At 43.5% G+C, this 25,696-nt stretch overlaps 1 protein-coding gene across 1 annotated transcript in view; it reads right to left on the reverse strand.

Annotated features, from left to right (window-relative positions):
• Positions 1–25,696, reverse strand: part of GLI3 (GLI family zinc finger 3) — a 79,253-nt gene that overhangs the window by 32,126 nt on the left and 21,431 nt on the right. Inside the window, exons 4-6 of the mRNA XM_074284508.1 lie at positions 22,279–22,495; positions 21,076–21,192; positions 19,220–19,360 (exon numbers count right to left, since the gene is read on the reverse strand). Of these exons, the coding sequence (XP_074140609.1) occupies positions 19,220–19,360; positions 21,076–21,192; positions 22,279–22,495 (475 nt within the window). The remainder of the gene's footprint in view (positions 1–19,219; positions 19,361–21,075; positions 21,193–22,278; positions 22,496–25,696) is intronic.

Consider the following 25,696-nt stretch of genomic DNA (forward strand, 5'->3'; position numbering starts at 1 on the left):
AACAGAAAATAGAGGGATCAAAACCAGAGGCAAACAATAGACTAATCTTTAATAAATCCAAGACCACTAAACACTGGGATAGGCTGAAATTTGGATAGCAATATGATAATAAAAGTTAAGAGCTCCACATTTTACCCAGATGCTATGTTAATTCAAAGTAGACCAATAAACTGAATAACAAAGGATAAATTCTAAAAATCAGTAGAAAAGTGATATGTATCCATCATATATTGATTGATCATCTTGAATGACCAAAACATGAGAAATTATTGGAGAAAATTATGGATTTTACTATATGAAAATAAATAAATTATTTGTAACAATATGATAATTTTGTAAAGTCTTTTGTTAACCTGAAAAAAATTCCTTGTAGAGGCAGTGGCATACAGTGGTTAGGAGATGGACTTGGAGACAGGTTGGATTCAAGTCACATTGTATCCATATTATCTATAGATCCTCCATAAAGTCACTTAAACTCTCTATATTTCATTTTCCTTATTTGAGAGTATTTGGATTGTGGGATTTCTAAGTTTCCTTCTAGTTCTTAAACGACAATTCTGTAATCTATTGATAAAATTATTAATATTATTAATATTTCTGTGATCTATTGATATATGTGAGGCACTAATAATAACTATTATTGTTATCGCTGCATCCAAAATAAGAGGAAAAACAGATTGGGAAATTCTTTGATTTGATATCTAAATCATAAAATTAAGACAAATTTAGAAGTGTAAGATATTCCAGTAGATAAGCAGTCAAAAGGTAGAAATCACCGGTTTCCAAACTTCAGAAATGATCAAAAAAAAAAAAAAAACTGAAGATTTCCTTAAACTTCTTTAACAACTAGAGAAATTGAAATGAACACAACTCTGATACGAAACCATAAACTTATTAAATTGACAAAGTCATTTAAAATAGAATTCAGTGCTGGTCGGACTGTGGAGAAACAGACAAGTTTGAATTAGTGTAATCTGTCTCTGATATGACAGCTTTGAAACTGTTCTTAGTCTGAACCAGTACTCTAGCTACTAGGATTTTACTGTAAGAGTATTATTGCAAAGAAAAATAAAGCCTATTATATCAAAATATCCACAGTGCTATTGTTTGCAGTAGGAGAAACCTAGATGTACCCATGTGTCCACTTCCGATCGTTGGGTTTTTTTCCTAACATTTTGATCCCTCCCCTCCTGTTCTTTTCCTTCCTACATTCCCTGCTCTCTTAATCTAGAAAATTAGGGTAATAAAATCAATCTATGTAGAATTCTTTAATCAGGAATAAACATAATTTTAAGCCAACCACTGGGGAAAGGGGGGATATGGCCAGTTAGAACATGCATATCTGAGGGTAGTGGATAGCAATGAGAAATCCTAAACAGTTTTCTTACTTTTTATGGCAATAAAAAAATCCATACATTTTCTTATGAGTCATAAAAAAGAGAAAGACAATGAGAGTCAATCAAGAAAGCCTCCTTCTTCAGTCCCCTGTCTTCATCTCCCAATAATAAGCGCTTTTTTCTTCTTCTCAACTTTCCCCCGGGTTCTCAAGCTGCATCAGTTACCAAGCTCTTCCCTCACATGACCTTCAGAACTTGAATACAACTTCAGAAGGATGAGAACTGGCCCAAAGTGGAAAGGGCTGCCTCAGTAAATAGTGGGTTGGTTCCCCATCACTGAAGGTCCTTGAGCAAAGACTGGATGACTAGTTGTCAGGAAAAGTTGATAAGGAGATTCTAACTCAGTTTTGAGGAGGACCCTGACATCCCATCCAATGAGGAGATTCTGTCAATGATATATAATTATCCCAATAGATTACCTAAAATCCTAGGTCTAGGATACCTCTGCCTCTTCTATGTACAGAATCACCATTTACCCAGGATGATCTCAGGTTAAAAAAAAAAAAAAAAAAGGTGAAGGAGCCCTGCATTTCTTACCATTTTGAAGTAGAATGGAGTCTACAGCTAGATTTCATCCCCTAATTATTTTGATTCCCATTTGTGGGTTTCCATGGATGTGTTCATGATGGAAAGTGAATGGTTAAGTTATGTTCAGTATGGGGAAAAAAACCTGACAATATACCTAAATGTGTAAGGCAGATCTATAGTAGGAAAATAAACATGGTGAAGTCTCTTATGTTATTTTCCGGTGAGACAAGAAATGGAGCCATGTGGGCGAGCTGAGATCATCAGAATACATAGTGTTCTGATAGGGAGCTGGGGAGATCTGGATTTGAATCCTCCCTCGGCTACTTAATTCACATTTCAAAAGAGAAGGTTGGCTTCAGTGGTTGCCTTCCTCTAAATCTAAGATCCTAGGATAAGATAATTAGCTAGATTGGGAACTGGTTGAGTAGCTGGACCCCAAGAGTGCTCATCAGTTGGTAAGCTGTCCTCATTCTTCCAGCTCTGAGTCTCTCAAAATTACCTTGAATTGATTTGGGCCAAGATTTACATGTAAATATTATTCTCCAAATATGGTTTCATATCATGCATATATTTTTCCCCAAAAAACTATAAGCCCCTTGAAGACAGGGATGGTTTCATTTTGTCTCTATATTTCCAGGACCTACCGCAGCAGAACTGACCAAGAAGGCTTGGCAAAGTGGAACACGAGACCCAGGGATGATAATAAAGAGCCACAGGACTTCACCGTGATTTATGAAAAATGGTGGAAGGAACGGGAGATGTTGAGCCTTGAGAAGAAAAGCTCTGGGTAGCTTTGGGTAAGCTAGGATGTTTAAGGATTGAAGGAATCTCAGCGGGGTGATCGAGTAGAGTTACTCTGGTCTTAGAGAGCAGAGAAATGAGTAGAAGTCAGAGTGGCCGATTTCAGTTCTATATAAGGCAAACTTTCCAGCAGTTTTCATTGCTTAAGGAGGTGACGGGCTCCTCCTCACTGGACGAGTGGTCTGTGGAAGCGCAAGTTCGCGTTCCTGTACCGGCTGGATAAAACGGTCTTAGAAATGACTTCCAGCTCAGAGATGGCCCAGGGGCGGGCCTCTCTCGGTCCAGCACTCCTCCATCCCAGGCTTTTCCTTCTCACCTGCCCGTGTGGCTCTCGGCTTCCCAGTCTGGCTCTGCCTCTTCACAGCTTTCTGGACTCGAAGGGGAAAGGACAAGCCTAAGGAGCGGACGTGTCAGGACAATATAAATGACCGTGAGGGGAGAGTTTGACGCATGGCTCGGGAAGCCCAAGAAGAATGTCCACCATTGTGTGCGATTATGGATCACATCACAATCTAATAGCAATTTTTATTTAATCAATAATTTCCATGCTGAACAGACAGCCCTGTTACAGAGAATCGACAAGCAGGTACTGATAGCACCAAGCCTTGTTATTAATCTTTACCCTGCTGCCTTATCAGCCAAACTACTGGGAGCCAGCTCCCGGGAGCCGGCCTGGAGGGGCAACATCCCTTCTTTTTCTTCCTTCCTTCCCCTGCAAGTACATGGGATATTTTTGTACTTTCCACATGAAGTTTATTGGAGTTACCAGGGGCTTGATTGCCACAAAAAGGTAATTCATAGGAAGCAATTTCACAAATCAGTAGGACCGGGCCTCGACCACTGCTCGGTGTTAGCCTTTCCAAGCTCATAAATCATACCTTCTCTTTGAGATGTCAATCGCCAAGGAGCTTTGTTAAAAAAAAAAAAAAAAAAAAAAAAGAAAAAAAATGTTGCCATCTGTAATTCAGCAAAGCCTTTTCATCTTGAAATAAGATGCTCTAGACTGATAACAAGAATAATCCTCTCTTGATCAAAAAAAAAAATCTGCATTTTCCCAATTAAAGTGGCTGCCAGGAGCCAAAGGGAGTAGCGGAGGAGAGTCGACTGAAGTTTATCTCGGCAGAACACAAGGAGGAGCGTGGCGAGTGCCTTGTTTCATTTCCTGCCTCCCTCCCTTATCTTGCTGCAAGAACTCCAGCATCTCAGTCCAGGGGGCCAGGAAACCACAGCAGGAGAGCTCCCTCACACCTACCTGCGGGAGAGCCGCGGGAGCCGTTCCCTCTGACCCAGGGCCCACCCAGCTGCTCTGCAGGCTGGGCATGGGGCGCGCTGGACCGCTGCCAATGCCCTTGCCGAAGACATTTCCGAATGAGAACATCAGGTGTGTTTTGTGACGGCGAAGGGAACAGATGTCCTCCTTCCCACTGTGTTTGGAATTTATAAAGAGGTCACAACAGCAGAAGAAGCGGGGCTGAGTCAATGGAAAACATCTGGTTCGACTTGGTCTGCCCATTAGGGAGAAGCATTCAAGGCTTGTTTGCTAAATTGTGGTCACAAAGGCCTCCCCTACCTACCCCTCTGCCTGCGGTCAGCTGTTAGCACTTGCAGAGTCTCCGCTGCTTTGCCGTCATCCCTTTCAAAGGGTGTCAGAAGCCCAAGAACTGGTTCCCTGAGTTGGATTCAATTCTTGGTGATCCAATCACTGGGGCCATCTTGGCTTAGAGCATCTGCCCAAACCAGGCTCTTTGCCTCCCTGGCCACACTCCCAGCTCTACTCTGCTTAGAAATGTCCTAAATGCTTTGGGACACACCTTCAGGGGCCACAAGGGCCCTGTCTCTGGCTACTTTCTCCATCCTAGGCTGAGCAAACTCTCGCCCCCTTTTTTCTGGGTCTCTGATCCAGAGTTCCATGCTCCGTTCTCCTGTTTTGACTTCTCATGCTTTCATTGTCTCCTTTGTGCTCTAGTTCTTGATTCTTATCATCCCTTGGCCCTCCACTATCCACTGTGCCTTCCTTTTACACTCTTTCCACTTTCCTATGCTCCCATTTCTGAGCTGGGTAAGGTTTCCATCATCATCCCAGACTCTGCCCACAGATTTCAAAGAGCTGATTTGTCCAAGTCATCAACATGAAACTCCCCTCAATAGTGAGGTCCTCCTTGGGGACCGCACCTCTGAACTCATTCTTTTTCACCCTAAACATGCTCCCTATGTCCAGCACAGCACCCCCTTCCAGGGCTTCAGGCTCACAAGCTAGGAGTTATTCTGGACCCCTCAGCATCTCTCCCCAGATCCAATCTGTTGCCGAGAACAGTTCGTTTCACCCCTGCATCGTCTCTCACATACATCCCTTCTCTCCTCTCATCCCCTCATGCCTGGATATTCCCTCAGATCTCCCCACTCCAGCCCATCTTCCATGCAGTCACCTTCCTAAAGCTCAGACCCGACCATGTCATACACAGCCCCCTTCCTCCCCAGCTCAATAAACTCCAGTGACTCCCTATCACCTCCAGGATCAAATATAAAATCTTCTCTTTGGTATACAAAGCCCTTCATAATCTGCCTGCTCTCCCCCCAATACACACACACTCACACATTTCCGGTTTCTTTATACCTTACGTACTCCCCCAAGGATTCTGGGATCCTGTGATTATGATCTTTTTTGCTCTTCTTCAAGCAAGCTACCCCATCTCTCACCTCCTGGAATCTTCCAAGCTTTCCTCCATCCCCGAAATGCTCTCCCTCTTGAACTTTTCATCGTGGCTTTCTTTGAATCCCAATTAAAATCCCACCTGCTACTAGAAGGGCCAGCCCTCAAATCTAGTCTGTATATAATTTGATGGTTCACATATTATTGTACATGTATTGTTTGATTGCATGTTGTCTTCCCTAAATCAAAAGGGAGACTATTCATAAAGCATTTAGCACATCTGACACAGTAACTACTTAATAAATGTTTATTCCTCATTCTTTTTCCATTCCATTTCGAGTTCTTCCAGTCTTTTGTTCCTAGAAATTAGCACTGTTCTTGGCACACAGTAGGCACTTAATAAATATTTATTGACTGATGATGAACCACCACATCCAAGTTCTAGAATTCTAAAAGTTTTGGATTTAAGAGCAGGAGAGAAAATTCTTATTAAATAACAAAGAAAAAACCATATCCTTTTACCTGCTCTGCTATTCCCCCAAATTGCCATCTTTTATCTCTATTCCCTTTCACAATCACTTCTAGAGAGTTTGATTCTGTGTTCTGTCACCCCTACTTCCTCCTACTCCTTACAATCTGGCTTTAACTCCCCCATTCACCTGAAACATTTATCTCCTAAAAGCTAAATAAAAAAAGACGAAGGTCTTTCCCCCTTAGTTTACACCCTCCTTGAGTTTTCTTTAATATTATATTAATTACTCCATCTCCCAGGTCCTCTGTCCTATGATCATACAAGAAAAAAAAATCTGTTGGTGGAATTTGAATCCAGGTCTCTGCTGCCTCCATACCCAGTAGCTTTTCCTTTGAAGGCCTTTAAATATTGTATGCTATTGCCCAAAGAAGCTGAAAAGACGAGACGGCCTGAATCCTAGCAGACTCTCATTGTCCTCCTTTTCCCCAAAATCAACACATCTCTGAATGGCTATCTGTCCCACAAAATTGGGATGCTTCCACTTTCCCATTTTCCACCTCCATCAGGAAGTGTTCGGAAAACACTCCTGCCCTGATTGTTTCCTCCCCCAACTGGACTCCAAAAACATTCATTTCCTGGGCCATATAATTTAACCTTTAATTGCATCCTGTCTTATCTATGTCTGAAGTTTTTCTTGTGTTAGCTTGTCTTTCTGCTGGAAGATAAGCTCACTTCTTCAGGGAGGGAGAGGCTCTCATAATTCTCTTTCTGTCCTCAAGTATGTTTGGCTCCAAGACCTGAACAGCAAATACTCCATTAATTTGCTCACATCTTCCCCTCCTTGAAATCAAGAGAATCAATCAAGAGACATCGGCAGAGTCCATATGAGACACATACTTCTAAGGTCTCCACTTTGCAGGGAGACAGGACACCCGTATTAGCTGTCTCCTACTTCCATGCGGCCATATTGATTTGCAAAGATTGGATGGAAATCTGGCCAGGAGTGACTCATTGGAAAACAGAAGAAATTGGTGGGAAAAACTGAGGATGGTAGAAAATCCCTCATCTTAAGGTCATGTCGAGATCTACTTCATGACACTAACCCACATGATGCTTTGCATAATGAGATTCATAAATGATACTTTGGTTTTTTTTCTTCATAACGCAAATGTTCAGATCAAGAGAATATTAAGAAGCAAAATGAAGAATTTAAGTAGTTCTCTAGGAGTTTAGCTCCAATTTAAATAAAAAATAAATCTCCATAGCTATAGAAAGATAACTATCACAACATATTATATAATATATTATAAATATGTAATATAGCACAATATATAATATAATAATACATTAATATTATATGTTAAGTATTAAATATATTTAAATAAAGAAATATTATACAATAATATATTATATATATAATTATTTAAGATATAAGAGATTTAAATTAAAAACATAAAATAAATAATATGTCATGAATGATTTATATGACATAATAAATTGCATTATATTACTTTATAGGTATAGATGTTGACGTAACTATAATTATTCACAATTGTCCAAATGGCATGAATGGTGTGATGGAAAGTTTAGGGAATTTGGAGATGGGATCCCAGAGCTGTCACTTCTTGTCTGACTGATCTTGACAAAGACACTTGCCATTGGTAGGGTCATTTTTTTTTTCTTCTGTTAAAGGAGGGACCTGAATTACATAATGTTCAGGTCCCTTTCCTGCTGAAATTTGAGCCTTAAGATTGAAAAAAAGGTAGAATTCATCCACTGAAACCTGTTTATTCTGAAGAAGTACACTAAGAAAAGGCCGAATTTGGTAAGCATCTTTTAGAACATTAGCCATGTGGTCCTGTTCTGGTTCTGGGCAGATTGGATAAAGCATTATTCCGAGGCAGTGGAAGGGAGCATTGGACCACATGTGAAGACAAAGTCTCTCCAAAATGTGCTTGAGGACAAGCCTCTCTAAACTAGGCCAAGGTCCTCATCTGGACAACCGTGATACAGAATTAGAGTTGGTTTTTCCCTCCCTGCTGGGGCCTGGGCTTGGATTGTGAAGAAGACATTTTTCATGACATCACATGTTATGACAAAGGGACCTAAAGCTAAGGCAACCCCACAGAGAAGGCAGCAGCTGAGGTGTCATCACTGTGCCTGAGGAAAAAGAAAGCAGAGAAATTCTGCAAAGAAATGACAAGTTTCTCCCCCAAAAGTCAACATATATGTCTCAATTCTCAGTCTTAAAGGAAAAAGTTGGCTCCTGAAAAAGGCACTAAGTGGTATCTTTGAAAATATAATTCAGGACTTACAAATGAAAAGGTCAAGAGTTGGAGAGCCTGAGAAGGCCAGGGGTCATAATTATTTGTCCCCAAGAAGAAAATTGGAAGGTATTGGACTGGAGATCATAGAGGATCACACATAGTAGAAGTGTCCAGAAATCAATGAATAGGAAAACGCTCTTCAGGAGAACAATGATTGAACTGGTTGCCCATTGATGGATTGATTAATATTCAAAACCAAGACCAAATCAGAAGAAAGACTAAAGACAAAATACTAGAATCATGACAACAGATCCAAGCTTACTGAATAAAACAATGCTCTTAACAAAATAGAAAATGGACGAAGGAAAATAAATTTACTTTATCACTTTTTCTTAAGAATACTGCCCGTGACTTAAACTATTACAATGAGCAGACCCAAATAGGCAAGAAACCATCTCAGTTCACTAACTTTTCATTTCCTTCTCAAGGTCAATTCTCCATGAAAGTACAAGTTCATTGGTTTTAAAAATAATGACGTATGCAAGATTGAGGATTTTCAGCAGATTATCAATATGAAATACCAAAAAAAGTGGGAGAGAAAGCAATGATCCTCTGGAAAATTTGTCAAGAGGTTCAGACAAAGCAGATCATCTTGAGAGCTTTTAGAATGGAATCATGTCACCAAAAAGGCACGAAGTGAAATAAAACCTGCTACACAACTTTGACTTGTAATAATGGAAGTAGCACTTATGGATTCCTCATGACCCAGTACCTGATGACTACCGTCTAAGAGGATCTGAAAATGGCACATAAGGAAATTACGGAAGGAAAATGAGAGTGAATCTGGTCAAATAGAGAGAAAGATCAGTGTGCAATTTTTACAGGTCTGACTGACGTGGCAGCTGTTTTAATGTCCCCCAAAGCACAATTTGCAGTGTGGTTTTTAGATGTATGAGATAGAGCCTGTGTTCTCTCCATGGTATCCCTAAGTACTTAGAAAGTCAAAATGAACTAAAGAACTTGGTGGGAAATGTGTGATCTGATTCTCCTTCACTCGAACAGTTTGGGGTCCCCCCTTACCTGATCTCTGTCCCCACTGGTTATACAAGCAGACATGGTCCTGTCACATTGGACACTTAATTTGCTCTTCATTCAAACTGCCAAAACAGGACTTTCCCAATTAGGTAGATTTGTTTTTATTTCTGGGGAGGGGTGTGAAAATAATGCCAACTGATCTTCTAGGGTCTCCCTGCCTTCTGCTGCACCCTCAGCTCAGTGGAAGGGGAAGTCCTTTGGATAATCCATATCTTAGTCATTCCCAAGTCAGCCATCCATCCCTTGGCTCCCAGTACAAGAATGTTGTGTTCTAGCTGATGCAAAGTTTCCAGAGATATACATGTCAAAAGATGAAGGATGGTGTCTTGCAAAGTTCAGAACATTCTGCCTGGGGCAGGGGTGGGGGATGAGGGAGTGGGAGAGGTGATGGGGGTAGAAGAAGGGGAAGGGTTAATCACAGGACTTACTTGGTGCCCCGAGGCTCAGGTGGGAAGGCAGGATCAGATAAGTGCTAGCAGACTGAACACCCCCACATATCCCAAGGAGCCTTTCTTGATCCCCAGAGAGCTTAGGGTTGGCTCCCTCCCTCTCTCAACTTGAGCTGAAGAATAGAAGCTGACTCAAAGCCAGAAAGAACTAGGTCCAAGATCTGCCTCTGATGTACTGGCCATGGTAGCGTGCTAAATGCTTTTTATATTTATTATTGTTGTTATTGTTATCCTACAATTGTCCTGGTGTACGTATGACAAGTGGGTTCAGGATTTCTAAATTGTGTGTCTTGTTATATTTTTATATATATATGTATATATTTAATTTATATTTTAAGTTTAAAATTGAAAAGAAAAATAATCATAGTTAGGTTACCTCTGTTTGATGAATAAAAATAACATCCTTCTTATTTATTTATTTATTTATTTGTTTGTTTGTTTGTTTGTTTGTTTGTTTGTTTGTTTGATGAGGCAATTGGGGTTAAGTGCCTTGGCTAGGACACACAAATAGAAAAGGCTAGCTTTGAACTCAGGTCCTCCTGACGCCAGAGTGCTATTTAGCTGCCTCATTCCCACTTATTTTTAGAAAATTTCTGGTGGTGCATACAAGAGCAGGCTGCTTCCTATTCTGACCTTTTCTGTATTCAACAGCTATTTGTTGAATGTAACTGCAGAAGCCCCCTGCAGAAGAGTAGTCCTCTTTATATTTTCATCTCTGGTACCTTACAGACTGTCTTGCACATAGTAAACATTTAATATTTGCTAGGCTGGATTGAGTCATAGGCAAGTTGGAAATTTCCAGAGACTCAGTTTCTTCACCTCTAAAATGGGGATAATAATACATGTCCTTTCTGGTATGGCGCAGTAGAAAAACGACTACTTTTAGACTCAGAGGATCTGCATCGGTATCCCAGCCCTGCCACTTATTATCTGTGTGACCTTGGGAGAATGATTTCATCTACCTGGACTTCAGGTCCACATCTGTAAAATTAGGTTGGCTTAAAAGGCTTAAATCAATAGTCCTAGAATTATGACCCCGCAGGGTTGCCAAATAAAGTGCCCTAAAAACCCTAAATTCCAATAGAACTGGGAGTTCCTATTATCACATTGAACTTGGCAACTAGCAGTCCTCATGTAGATAGGCAACTGTTCCCTTAAAGAGGCAGAAATGGCAGCTTCTTTCCTTTAAATGCTCCCCCAGACTCTCCTCGAGCCATAGATACTCTCTCCTTTCACATCATCTGGTGAAAATAGCTCCTAAAGGACTTTCCTTCCCCTGGGATCCCCAGATACCCATTCTCCTCTGCCATAACTGGGCCCTGCAGGGATCCTCCTCACATGCTTGATGAAAACGCCTCTTTTCTAAAATCTCTGGAAGAAGGGCCACATTATCTTAAGGACGCTTCCTCAGAGTAGGTTGGTGTGGTCACTGGGCAGAATGCTGGTAAAGAAGGGGAAGGGGCTGGAGAGGGATGGGAATTCTCCGTGCCCGCTGCTTCCTCTCCCTTACCCACCTCTCAATGGTAAAAGTTGCTTGGGGAAGCATCTGCCTGATGATAAAGATACTCTATATGTGCAATCACACTTGTCCCTTTTAAAAGTCCCAATGACATCTGCTCCATAATGTCAGCTTCAACTGATCCACACAAATTTCCACAATGAGTGACTAAACCAGTGTAGATATCCACGTGCCTAACCAGTGTAGACACCCAAGTGCCTAACCAGTGTAGACACCCAACTGCCTCCAATGGAAAATAAACAACAGGAGTCATTTACCCCAGCAAAATATAAATATGGAAGAGGGAAGCAAATGGGGGAAATCCCTCCAAGAGAAAATACGCTACTTACTGGATTGTGAGCTGCCTTTCAAAAAGTCAGAATGTTTTTAGAAAACCATTTAGAGATTTTTTTAAATGCCTCCAAATTCATTCCTCTTGGATTTGGATAATATACTTCACAGAAAGTAATAAGAGGGTATTGTTATAAATTGGAAGAAAGAGTAAACACAAAATCACTGTCTCCTGGCTTTTCATGCTGACCTAGTGAGAAGATTGTGACCTTTAAAAACCTTGGGGAAGGTCCTTGTGACCTTAAGCATGTCAAGGATTGAATGAATGAATGGCCTTTGCCATCCTGTCTAGCTCTTCATCCCAATGCATCAATTAAATATATATATATATATATATATATGCATATATATATGCAAATAAATATATATATATATGCATAAAATGTTTGCCAATCAAATGAAATCACAAATATTTATATGGTGCTTATAATTTTCCAAAGTGCTTTTCAGACATTGAACCTACAAGGCTCTGCTTCCTCACCTCTGCTTCATGGAATCCTTGAACCAGGTGTCTCAGGCTCACCACCTCTCTCATTTTTTAACTTATTTTGTGCTCTTTCGGATAGGGCTACAAACAGGGACTAGATTTCTTCCTTCTACCAATGGAGGCCAGCACCTTCTCTGCATTTCCTAACCTTAGAGCTGCTTAGTTCACTACAAGATTAAGGTAATTGCTAGGATCCATTGCCAGAATGAAGTAGATGAAACTGGATTTTCCCTGGTTCCAGAAGGATTCATTATCTATTACACTATGAAGCTTACGACTTTGGAAAGCCTTTGATTTACTAGTTGGTGAATATGTTGTATTTCTGAGTCCTTTGGGGCAAGAGCTATTTTATTCCTAGTGTTTTTCACACAATAATTAAGAACTTAATAAATGCCCCATTTAGCACCGGCTGCACAGTTTGGGATTTCCTAGGACATTTCTATCATGTCCCTGCACTGGGCACCTCCATTCTTTGCTCCCCCTTTCTTCCTCCTCCTCCTTTTCTCAGCTTCCTTTTTAAAGTGTCTTCCCCCAAGAGACCATAAGCTCCTTGAGGGCACAGACTGACTTAGTTTTTATTTGTATTTGTGTCCCAAGAGTTTACCCTGGTGCCCAGCACAGAGTAGATGCTTAATAAGTGTTTATTGACTAATTGAGTAAAGAGCATAAGTATGTCCATTTTACAGATGAAGCAACTGAGGCTCAGGGAAGAATGAATCCCAGGATTAAAGAGTCAAAAGTGCCCACAGAGGCCAGAGAGTCCAGCCTTCACAGAGAGACCCACGCTACAGTATTCTTGATGAGGGGTCTCCTAGTTCTGTTTGATGAGCCAGCTGGATTTTACAAGACACTTTTTAAGCCCCAATTGGCAACTTTACTTCTCCCTTGCTCATGTTCCTGCCCTCTGGGGCCAGACAGAATCAAGCTGTTTGACCACCTTTTCAAATAACCCAATGTCCTTTTCACAGGATGGTGGCAAGCGAACGCCTTAGCCCTCAACCTAGATTTTCAGGATGAGCAAAGGATCCCAGAGCAATGTCAAACGCTGCCACAGGAGCAGAATCATGACGGATCAGCATCCCGACTCCCGATTTGGGGCCCTTCCCAGTGAACCCCACTCCCGGGCGGCGGCTCACATCAGCCCTGATCTCATCTCGCCCTTTCATTACCTGTTCTGTTCCCTTCCAGCTTAACTGATCGCCGGGAAGGGCCTGCTGCCCCCAAATGCTGATTAAAGAAAACAGACCCATCTCTTGGCTCCCAGGCATGGAAGTAAATTTGTGACGCTGCATTTAATAGCAACTGGAGTTGGGCTAAGCCCAATTATAATATCTTGCTGTGCTGAGAAATTAATTAAACATCTCCACGATAAAGACCCCAGCAGCAAGCAGAGAGTCTCCAGTAAATACACAGCCAGGGAGGGAGCGGAGAAGTAGGAGACAAAACGAGGGGGGAGAAAAAACCATATTTAGCCCATCTGTTCTGACAGTAATGGGCCCTAGTAATCTTTTCAAGAGTACATGCAGTGCATTGTACTGGAAATGCAGCTACCTGGCAGGCAAATTCATCCCGTTTCCTAATTCTGCTCTTCCACTTGGTGACTTGCTAATGGGAAACACATGTCTCCCTCCTGCACCAAGTTCAAATTGCCCTGGAATTCAGTGGCTGAGCCAGAACGAGGGGAGAACATGTCACCATTTAGAGCTTTCAGCAAAGCCCTTCAGTCGCAGCCAGCACCCTATTCCAGGGAAGGATATCAATTATAGATAGTGACTTGCTTTAGCAGCCCGGTCGGGACTGTCAGACACTAGATAGACAGCCATGGAGACTCATGAATCTTTCTATTAACTGTAAGAGGGGGGAAGAGCACAGGTCGGGCTATAAATAAGGCCGAGTGGCATTGGAATGCTTTAACACCTCGACTCTTGGCTGTCTGTGTCGGGAAAATTCACCGAATTCAAGAAAACTCTTCTTTCTTTGAAGAAAGTTACGACAATCAAAGTAGTTTCTTGTTTCCCTGAAGCCATTTTTTTTCAAAGTCCCTTCTACACTTTATTTTTTTTTCCACTTGGATTAAATGAATTCACATAAGTTATATGTCACTTCTATAGGAAATGTCACAGCGAGAGAAAATTAACCTGCAGCAAGCCCACATATCAGGCCTTCTAATCCACTTTGCTGCAACATGAAGAAAACATCTCAGAAATGAGACCGGGAGCCGAGACTCTGGGAAGCGTCAGAGAATGAACCTCATTGAGGTCATTCAATTCTCCTAGCGTTTCAGCTCTTGGAAGGAAGGGGCCGGGAGACTCGGGTCCTCGCGTCCTGCCATTGAAAGGGGGTATTTCACAGTGGGCAGAGCGGACTCTGGGGTGATGAAGGACATTCTGGCTGGGTGACCCCGAGCATGCTTAACCTCTTGCTGTTCTATGTGACTCTTTAAAATTACAGGGTGCCAAGAAACTGACCACCTGCACTGGGGAAGGGAACTTCCACACTGGGAATAAATAAAAATCACAGATCAGAAAGCTCCCAGATATTAATCTCCCATTGCATATAAGAGGCACTTAAGACAATCTTGTTGAATTAAACTGGGAGGAATTGAAAATAAGTAGTCTAGAAATAGAAAGACTCCATTTTTTAACAGCTGGTGGAAAATGGACTCCAGGTAAGATAAAGGACTTGGTCAAGGTCACAACTGTCATATAACCTAAAGTTTTTATATTAGAGAGAAGGGAATAGTCCAGATTTGGAGCTGTGACTTGTCCAAGGTTACAAAGATGGAGGACAGAACTCAGGACTGGTGAGCTCCTTGTGCAGTAGAAAAAAAATCTGGTTTTTCAGTCCCAGGAATTGGGTTCGATTCCTACCTCCAGAGGTCAACCAAGCCTCGTTCTCTTGGATACAAGCAAACATTTTAGTGGAAAGATGATGCTCCTGGTAGGCATTTTCATAGATGACTCACGCCATCAGATGAGAGCCGGAGCAGCTTCATCTTATGCCAAGTGCTAATTTCCACTGGCTCGTGGCTTTTCAGGAGAAAAGGTCCTTGCACTTCAAATCAGAAAATGGGCCCAAGGCCCGGCCTTGTGGGTCTCCAGTTATGGGAGTTGGACATCAGTTTACTCCTCCACAAAAGGAGATTCTGGGCCCTGACTCTGAACCAATGGGTTCTAGTATCCCAGGCCTGTGATTCTGAGCCCAGGGATTACGTCTGGAGCCAATAACCATATCCCCACACTCGTGTGAACCAGCATCCTTATGTAAGGGAGAAGTACCATTTCTCAGAGCATCCCAACTGAAGGAATGCCAGGCCCTGCCTCCAGGGAGGTAGGATGCTCAGCCTGGCAGCTCCCTCTGAGGAGTGGGGGCTGACATTTATTACCACCGAGTAGCCGGCAGCCCTCCGGGGAGGAAGCTCTCCATCCCTCAGATCCGTGGTTACAGGAAAACGGCATCATCTCCAGCTGGGCAACAGCTTTCTGATCTTGCATTTAATCTGATTTAACACTCCTTTGGCAGACCTACTATGTTCCAGCACTAGGCTAAAAAGACAAAAAAAGAAAACCTCATCTACTCTCAAAGAGCTTCCATTCTACTCAGGGGTTAAGAGAAGGGAGATAATCCTGGCCCCCTCTCCAACACTTTAAGTAGCTTTGCCAAGTACTCGGCTTTAGTAGTCACCTCCACAAGGAAGCACTTGGTATCTATAAAAAGATTTCTGGAGGGAAGGAGACTGCTGCAAAGACTCAGGAAGGAGGCAGCGGCCACTCCAGAGCTCAGATCCGATGGATTCTCCAAAGTGGAAGTGCCTTCCAGGCACTAGGGACAGCCAGAGGGAGATGGGCGGTCACAAAAGGGGGGCAGCCGGCTGGCCAGTTTGAGCAGAGAAGAGACAATGGCAAGGGGGAATGATGGGGGGAAAGCCTACACGGAGAGATAGGGGCTAACGCCAACCTCCGGAGTTTGGATTTTGGAGTTTAGAAGATTTTTCAGGCTGTAGGGAGAGTTGACTTGCTCCCATGAAAATTAATTGGGTAATTTCCAGTGGGGGGAACATTTTCCTTCTTTAAAAAATTCCCAACAATGTAATTTCCTTGCTATTTGGGTGTTTTTCTTTACTTTTATTCAAACAGGCTAGAAGAATGTCTGAGGTTCTAAAGTCAGGCTCAGCTTGAAAACTATATTTATATCAGATATAAAGGGAGAAAAATAAAAGTCGATTCATGGAAAATGTTGAAATAGAAATTTCTCTTAAAAATGATTTTTTAGCTTTCCCAGTATCTGGCCCATAGTAGGTACTTAATGTTTTTTAAACTGAATTGATGGAAAATGTTGAGATAGACCTTTCTCTTAAAGATGTGACTTTTTAGCTTTCCCAGTGTCTGGCCCATAGCAGGTGCTTGATGATTTTTGTTTGTTTGTTTGTTTGTTTGTTTTTAACTGAATTGATGGAAAATGTTGAGATAGACCTTTCTCTTAAAAAGAGGACTTTTTAGCTTTCCCAGTGTCTGGCCCATAGTAGGTGCTTGATGATTTTTGTTTGTTTGTTTGTTTGTTTGTTTGTTTGTTTTTAACTGAATTGATGGGAAATGTTGAGATAGACCTTTCTCTTAAAAAGAGGACTTTTTAGCTTTCCCAGTGTCTGGCCCATAGCAGGTGCTTGATGATTTTTGTTTGTTTGTTTGTTTGTTTGTTTTTAACTGAATTGATGGAAAATGTTGAGATAGACCTTTCTCTTAAAAAGAGGACTTTTTAGCTTTCCCAGTGTCTGGCCCATAGTAGGTGCTTGATGATTTTTGTTTGTTTGTTTGTTTGTTTGTTTGTTTTTAACTGAATTGATGGGAAATGTTGAGATAGACCTTTCTCTTAAAAAGAGGACTTTTTAGCTTTCCCAGTGTCTGGCCCTTAGTAGGTGCTTGATGATTTTTGTTTGTTTGTTTGTTTGTTTGTTTGTTTGTTTGTTTTTAACTGAATTGATGGAAAATGTTGAGATAGACCTTTCTCTTAAAGATGTGACTTTTTAGCTTTCCCAGTGTCTGGCCCATAGTAGGTGCTTGATGATTTTTGTTTGTTTGTTTGTTTGTTTGTTTGTTTTTAACTGAATTGATGGGAAATGTTGAGATAGACCTTTCTCTTAAAAAGAGGACTTTTTAGCTTTCCCAGTGTCTGGCCCTTAGTAGGTGCTTGATGATTTTTGTTTGTTTGTTTGTTTGTTTGTTTGTTTGTTTGTTTTTAACTGAATTGATGGAAAATGTTGAGATAGACCTTTCTCTTAAAGATGTGACTTTTTAGCTTTCCCAGTGTCTGGCCCATAGTAGGTGCTTGATGATTTTTGTTTGTTTGTTTGTTTGTTTGTTTGTTTTTAACTGAATTGATGGGAAATGTTGAGATAGACCTTTCTCTTAAAAAGAGGACTTTTTAGCTTTCCCAGTGTCTGGCCCTTAGTAGGTGCTTGATGATTTTTGTTTGTTTGTTTGTTTGTTTGTTTGTTTTTAACTGAATTGATGGGAAATGTTGAGATAGACCTTTCTCTTAAAAAGAGGACTTTTTAGCTTTCCCAGTGTCTGGCCCTTAGTAGGTGCTTGATGATTTTTGTTTGTTTGTTTGTTTTTAACTGAATTGATGGAAAATGTTGAGATAGACCTTTCTTTTAAAGATGTGACTTCTTAGCTTTAGTAGGTACTTGATGTTTTTTTAAACTGAATTAATGGAAAATGTTAAAATAGAGATTTCTCTTAAAAATAGGGCATTTTAGCTTTCCCAATGTCTGGCCCATAATAAGTACTTAATATTTCTTAAACTGAATCGGCTTTCTCCTGGACCAAGCCCAGCACTCTACCACAAGGTACCCAAGCATTCTGCATCCTTATTTTACAATTGATGTGATGAAAAGGGGCTTCTGGAATAAAGCAGGTGATGGGCTCTGATTTTTAAAAATTGAATGTCCTTGGGTATGGCACGCAGGGGCCGAGTCTCAGACAGCGAGTATATGTTGGCCCAGTATACCCCGCAGAGTCCTAGAAAATGTTGGATTGTACTCAGGATTCTGTCCATACTACATTAAAGTTAGAAACGCAAAGGATTTTTATTATTTGATATAATTCCCCAAACATCTGGATTGGCTAAGAGTGGAAACCAAAGGGCACGTGGGTGCACACATGCCTGCGTTCCCGAGCCTGGGAGGAGGGAGGGAGACATGGTCACCCTCAGGCCGGCCGGACTACAAAATTGCCATCACGTTAAGAGCATCTTAAAGCCCAGGCACTTGGACACTGGACTTTACACCAGTCCCGGCCCACGCCACCTGCTGAGCTGCAAGAGCCTTTTATTCCTGATTACCCCAATTGACAGTGATCTCAATGACCCTAGTCGCATTTCTGCTCACTCTTTCTCCCCCCTTCCCCCTTCTCCCCACACTGGTTAAAACAGATGTGGAAAAAGATGTGAAAAATTCTGCAACGTGGGCTCCAACCCCGCCCTTTTGCTACCTTACTCAGAAATGTTGGAGGGGAGTATGGGAAATGCGTGAGTTTGGAGTATGAGACCCTAACTCTGTCAGGCACCTCAGACGACCCTGAGCCCCAGTTCTCTCATCCATAAAATGAGGGGTTTGGCTTCCAAGATCCTTTCCAGCTCCAACGATACCATGGTACAAAATAGCATGAAATACGCCCTAAGCCACCTTCTCCACCCCAGCCTGAGCAGGGCAGCAAATGCCTAATTCAATAAAAAGCAACCCTTGGGCCTCCGACCCCGGACAGGGAGGGCCGCTCTCTGGCCAGGGCCCCCAGGGAGAGGGCTGGGGGGTGGGGAGGACAATGGACAGCAGAGCTGTCTCCCCTCTGCTCCCATGATGGGATCTGGGTGGGAGGGGGAGAAAATGCCGCTTGATTCAGAGGTTAATCATAATTCATGTCCGGCTTACTATCACTCAATAACCATCAAAGTCTGAACCTCCAAATAGTGTTCTCGGCCTTCTACGATCAGAGCCATTATAGTCTCTGTGGAAGGCTTTATTGAATTTCCCAGTAAGCTTTAGTTGACTGAACAGGTCAAGAACTGCGGCTCCGAGTTCTCTTTCTTCTCAGAAACTCATAAAGCCCTGTCCGCCTTGTGACGCTGCCGCCCGAGAGACCCGGCTCAGCCCGGGGTCAGCGCTGCTGCCCTCCCGGGAGGAGGTCACGCCGCTCGGAAGCCCCCTCCGGAATACCATTAACTTACATGCACGAGCTGCTCCTGGGTGTCAAACTCCCTGGCGCAGCCCTCCCAGTGACAATTTGTCTCGTAGACCACTTCAGGCTCCTGCTTGTTTTCATCCTTGTCCCCTTCCTCCTTGACCAGGGTCATTCCTTCGGGCTGCTCCTGAAAGCCAGAGGTGGACAGAGGAGGAGCCAGGGTCAGACAAGGAGCTTTGGGGGAGGAGGCTAACGGGACAAGGGCATTGTGGACCCCGAGTCAGGGAAATAGAAAGCTTGGGCGCTCCAACTGAGTCCACGGGACTTCTGATATCCGGGGTGACCCCCCTCCGTCTCAGACTCCACATCTGCAAATGTTCCATCAGGGCAGGGGCTGTTTCTCACATGTCTACGTATCTTTCAAAGGTTATTTTTTGTTTCAAAGGTTATCAATTAGAAAAAAAAAAAACACTAGAAATCACCTAGTTTATTCTCCTCATTTTACAAATGAAGAAACTGAGGCACACAGAGGGGTATCAGCTTACTCCCTGAATCAGGATCTGAACTCTTGGACTCTACTTGCAGTAAGTAACTTTCCCCACATCCTCCTGCCTGCCTTAGACACCAAAGATACTTAACACTTGTAGAATTACCGTATTCCATGATTTACCGACTTCTTTGATATCTGCTTCCCTGCCCTGGCTGATGGCCTTCACATCCTTGGAAACATTCCTCTAGTTTTCTCAGACTTTTTAAGTAAAAGCCCTGATTTCAAATCGTGCTTCAGACATTTAGCAGACCTTGAACAAGTCATTAGCCTTTCTCAGGGTCAGTTTCCTCATATGTAAAATGGGGGAGTTAGACCCCCAAAAACTCTTGAATTTTTTTTGCTATGCTCATCAAATTGCAAGAAATTTCCCACTTGGTGATAGGGAAGGTACTAGGCATTTTAAATAAATGATTCAAATGAATATTGCTCTCCCTAATTCAATGTCAATGTTCTGGGGTCCCACTGTCAAAGGACGAGCAGTGGAACATGTCTGGATGGTTGCCAGCATCCCCCCCTCACACCCACCCACAACTATCTCCATGGAAATGGCACAAGCTCCACATTCTGGGATTAGGGAGCCAGGCTGCAAGTCTAGAAGTAGGTTCAAAACCTATTCCCTCAAATTTGAACCAAAAACTCATGAAGGTTCGCTAGAAAATTGAGTCCAAGCCCAAAAGCCAAGTCCTGGCTGTAGATGGGCCTGATTCACACCCCTGGGGCTGTTTCCACACTGGAATTCTAAGCAAGCAAGCCCTAGATTAAGCTTAACCTAACATGCTGGCTGTGCCTTGGCCTTTTGCAGTTTACTGTGCCAGGCTGATCAATTGGGTCTAGGGCTTGTATGGGCTGCCTGGGCCATGGCAGTTGCTGTATATGTTCTGCTAGGGCTGGGGTTAGCCCCCAACTTCACTTCTGACCCTGGGGGTTAGAACAACTTGGGAAAAGAGAAAAAGCCAAGCTAAAACATTGTCCAGGGCATTATGGATGAGGATGATCATGGCACCCTCAGCCACAGAAACTGGGGTCTATCCATCCATTCAGTGGATTGTAGATGGCCAAGCCCTGTCTCCTCTCTATCAGGTGTTTGCTGCTAGCTCACTCTGTTACCTACAAGTAGCCTTTGTTGTTCTTGTATTAAAGTCAGGATTCTGTCCTCAGGACACACAGAAATAGGAATTCAGTGAGTCAGGCGCCATTTGGCTTTGGGTAACAAGAGGACGGGTGACAAGTTATTTTCCTGAATATCAGAGTTGGGTGAAAGGGAAGCTTGAAGTGAACTCCAGGGGCTCCACACGCCCACCTCTAAGGACGAAGGGTCCCACAGGCTGAGAAGGAGACCCTGGACACCGTACCTGCAGACTTCCCGCTCCCGGACTGGGCAGATCTTCGTCGGCTTTGATCTTGGATCGTTTATTGTGCATCGGATCCCCCGTACTGCTCACCGCAGACTCACTTGTGGGTTTGTTTTGCTGCTCGTGTTTCCAGTCCAAAACCAAAAATAAATCCTTGATCAATGTACAGCCCCATACCCAGACACACAGCCAGTCCCATACCCAGACACACAGGTCTCTTTAAGCAGCTTTGCTCAGCTTGAAGAACAACCTTACTTAGGAGAAAAGCTTAGCAACCTGCCGTAAGGGGCTGAATGAGGCATTCTTTCAGTTAGATCAGAATAGAGTGAAAAAAGGGCGTCCTAGCTTTCCATTGACAGGAATAAATAAGTCTCACTCCGATGGAAATGGCATCTGGACTCCAAGTTTTAACAGCTTTCACAAAGAACAAGCCCAAAGGGAGAAAACACAACATCATGAAGAAATCTCCCTGACCAGGACAGAGTGATGGAAAGGCTACCATCATTTACGCCATATTAGTGGTTCCATGATGAGAAGAGCAGCCCGCTATGGAACCTGCTCCTTCTTGCCTTTGTCAGCCCATTGCTTAAGAACTTGGGAAGTGTCTTCCTAGGAGGCCGAGGGAAATGGAGGATAATGGGGCCTCCCAATTCCTGATCTGCTATTAGGATTTCAGTCTGTGGGGTGAGGCGCCATGTGACTTTCCACTGGCCTCTGTTAACACACTCTCCACTAGGTTATATATTCAAGAGGTAGGCTTTGTTGGAAAAGGCCACAAAGGACTCTAGACTGTATTAGTCAGGAGGATGATCCTTGAAATTATAAGGAAAGTATTAAAGAAATCATTCCTTAAATCTATTCAGGAATTAATAAGGAAATTATTAAAGAATAAGGCAATTATTAAGAAAAATGATATCTAGCATTAAATAATGGTAGCCTTTCTCTAGCACTTTACAAATATTATTTCATTAGGGTTAGGTAGGTGCCATTTTCATCCCTGTTTTCAGATGCAGAAACTGAGGCAGCAGCCGGCCATTAAGCATCTGAGGCAGGATTTGAACTCAGAAACTCCAGACTCCAAGTATAGTCTTCTCTGAGCTGTGGCACCTGGGAAGGAGCCAATGATGGCAGACTAAGAGGCTGTTCTATTAGCTACTCTCATGGTTTTCCTGAAAGGTTCTCAACTCTCTCTCCTGCTCTCACCTGCGTGGCCTCCGACAGACCAGAGCTCACTTGCACGGGGTTCAGGACGCTCGGGATGCCGGGAATGGGTCTCTGAGTCGGAAAGGTCGGGGCCGGGTGGATGAGCGGAGGACTGTGTCCGAAAGCAGATCCCAAGCTCTGCTGCCGACTTAAAATCTGCTGATGCATGTGCTGGAAGGAGACCGGGGTGGGAGGGTACGTGAAACTCAGAGCGGGACTGTAGCGGGAGAAAGCAAACAACAGAGAAGACAGACCGTTACTTTGGTTGGATTCCCAAGGACGGCGTCCGGCGGGGGGCTTCTTCCTGTCCCCTGCTCCATGCCACGGGTCCAAGGCCCCAAGGGGTCCAGACCGGCAGTGCATCCAAAAGGTGACCCCGGTCCATCGTCACATCCCCCAGGAGCCAGGACACCCCCCACCACGAGCATGCACTCGTGCGCACACTAGCCTAAAGAAGTCTCTGCAAAACCAAAATAAAAGGCGAGGAGTTCAATAACAACTATTTATTGCAATAACAAACTTTATATAAAAAGGGGACGGGTGACGACATGCTTTATAGGAAGTACTTTTCGCGGTACGGAGCTCTACAGACTCTCGTGGATGAAGCAATTCCTTTCATCACGGCTCGGGCTACACTCTTTCATATGTCTCTAGATCTTATTACAAGAGGAGAGAAAATCAATTGGCTGAATGTGTTTTGAACACCAAGCTTGTCATATCACTCATTTGTTTGTTAAGACGGAAGGCTCGGTTCATCCAGAATGTCACCTCCAGAATTTCCATCAGGGCCGTCCGCTCCGGAAAGCTGATGGATTAACCTCTCCCCCTGGAAATCGGTGATCAATGGCCTTCGATGCAGAAATATCCCAATGGGAAAGCACATCTCCTTCTTGCAGTTAAACAGCATTAAGTGTCTATTAATGCCCATTATGCATGTTAATACCTGTCATCACTTCATTACGACCCCCTCCCCGCCAGACTTTCCAGCCTCCGGTAGAGGACCGGGAAAATCGTGCTCCAGATTGCTCTGGGTAAGGAACGCCAAACTGCTCTTTGTGCCGGACTTCAAAAAGGAATTGTTCCGAGCGAAATCCGCTTAGAAAACTAGGAGATGCTCCTATAGCTTTGTGCCGGTGGCTTCAAATGGCATGAAAAAAATGACATAATTGCATTCATGGGTCTCTCTTTCTTACAATGAATTAAAATAGCTTTGCAAATTAAAACATTCTTTTTTCTATCCCATGTACAATACCTAGCAAGAATCAAGGTTTCTTGTAATGTCAAAGGTAGATTTCATGCAAATTTCAAGTCTGGGACATTAATTACTGTCGCCCTTAAGCACATTAACCGATAATATTACAATTAAAAAAATCCAACCATTTCAACCATTTGAAGTAACCATTGAAAAGGTATTCTCTGTCCATTAATGGGACTGCACATTCTGCCCACTGGACCACAATCCCTAGTAAAGCCGGCTCCGATGTGATTATATTACTATTATTCAGCGAGAGAGCCCGGCATTACAAAAGGCTACCAATTTAGGCCCGAATATATCATTAAGAATACCCTCAGAGAATTTTACTAGTCTATGAGGATCTCTCTTTTCATTTTGTATTGTATTTCTTTAATAAAGGGAGGCAGAAATGCGGTGAAAACAGTCCTTGTTCCCGGTAAGAGTTAGGGGGAAATCAGTAATAATATTCCGTTATTGTCGGGCCAGAGTTACTGCCAGTGTTTCTGTAAGCAACCATGAATGATTACCGCGAGACTCGGCGAAGGGAGCCACTATGGATGATTGATAGGACATTAATCAAAAGATGCATATCAGCCTCCGAATTTGTTCCCCAGCTTTCCCCTAATAGCTGATTTCATGTTCACTGAGCACTGTGCCAGTTTGTCCAATTTATTCTTCAGTGTGCGAGCCATTCATCAAAGAACACAATGATTTAACACCCCCTGTCCTTTCTGTGAGCGAGCATTACTAAGTGTAACTACCTTATTCTGTTCATTAAAAAACAAACAAACAAAAAAGTAAACACCGAGCCTGAGCCCTCTCACCCCCACCCCAAGCAATTACAATGTCACCCGCGGGAACGCGCCGGGAGGGGACCCGGCCAGAAGGGCCTCCGTGTCTCCGGGGAGTGGAGAGCCGGGGAGAATGGGGGCGCATCTCCTCCCGGGGGGTACAAGGGCCCAGCCAGCACCTGGGGGCCAGACTTCCAACAAAATGCCATGGAGGCGCAGTATGGACGCGGGGAAAATGTGCCGTCTATCACAGTCAGCTTTAAGAATAAAATAGCACTGTGGGCTCAATAGAGAAGATGGGGGAGAGAAAGACAGAGACTGAGCAAGAGAGACAAGGAGAGAGGGAGAAGGAGGGAGACAGAGACAGAGACAGAGAGAGAGAGACAGAGAGAGAGAGAGACAGAGACAGAGACAGAGAGACAGAGAGAGAGAGACAGAGACTGAGCAAGAGAGACAAGGAGAGAGGGAGAAGGAGGGAGAGAGACAGAGACAGAGACAGAGAGAGAGACAGACAGAGACAGAGACAGAGACAGAGAGACAGAGAGAGAAACAGAGACTGAGCAAGAGAGACAAGGAGAGAGGGAGAAGGAGGGAGAGAGACAGAGACAGAGACAGAGACAGAGAGAGAGACAGACAGAGACAGAGACAGAGACAGAGAAACAGAGAGAGAGACAGAGACTGAGCAAGAGAGACAAGGAGAGAGGGAGAAGGAGGGAGAGAGACAGAGACAGAGACAGAGAGAGAGAGAGAGAGACAGAGACAGAGAGACAGAGAGAAAGACAGAGACTGAGCAAGAGAGACAAGGCGAGAGGGAGACAAGAGAGAGGGAGAAGGAGGGAGAGAGACAGAGACAGAGAGAGACACAGAGAGAGAGACAGACAGAGACAGAGAGACAGAGAGAGAGACAGAGACTGAGCAAGAGAGACAAGGAGAGAGGGAGACAAGAGAGAGAGAGAAGGAGGGAGAGAGACAGAGACAGAGAGAGACACAGAGAGAGACAGAGAGAGAGAGAGACAGACAGAGGGGGGAGAGAGAGGGGGAGAGAGGGAGGGAAGGAAAGAGAGGAAGGGAGAGGGAGAGGAGAGAGGGACAGTGACAGAGAGAGAGAAGGGAAGAGAAGGGAAGGGAAGGAAGAAAAGGAAGAAAAGGAAGGGAAAGAAGGGAAGGAAGGATCCCGTTTTTCTCACCTCCCTTCTCAGACATGCCTTATACCCACCATAGCCATTTAGGCTGGATTACAGCCATTCTCCGTCAGACGCTGCCCTCTTCTACCTCTACCCCCCTGCCTGCACTAGTGCGCATTCAGTCCCATCCCTCACCCCGCACTCAGCCCTTTTCCTTTTTTCCCAATGCTGGGTCACATGTCACTTCCCTCCCAGAAGTCTGTACTGAG

Source organism: Sminthopsis crassicaudata, chromosome 1 (genome assembly GCF_048593235.1).
Source record: "Sminthopsis crassicaudata isolate SCR6 chromosome 1, ASM4859323v1, whole genome shotgun sequence".
Taxonomy (NCBI): Eukaryota; Metazoa; Chordata; class Mammalia; order Dasyuromorphia; family Dasyuridae; genus Sminthopsis; species Sminthopsis crassicaudata.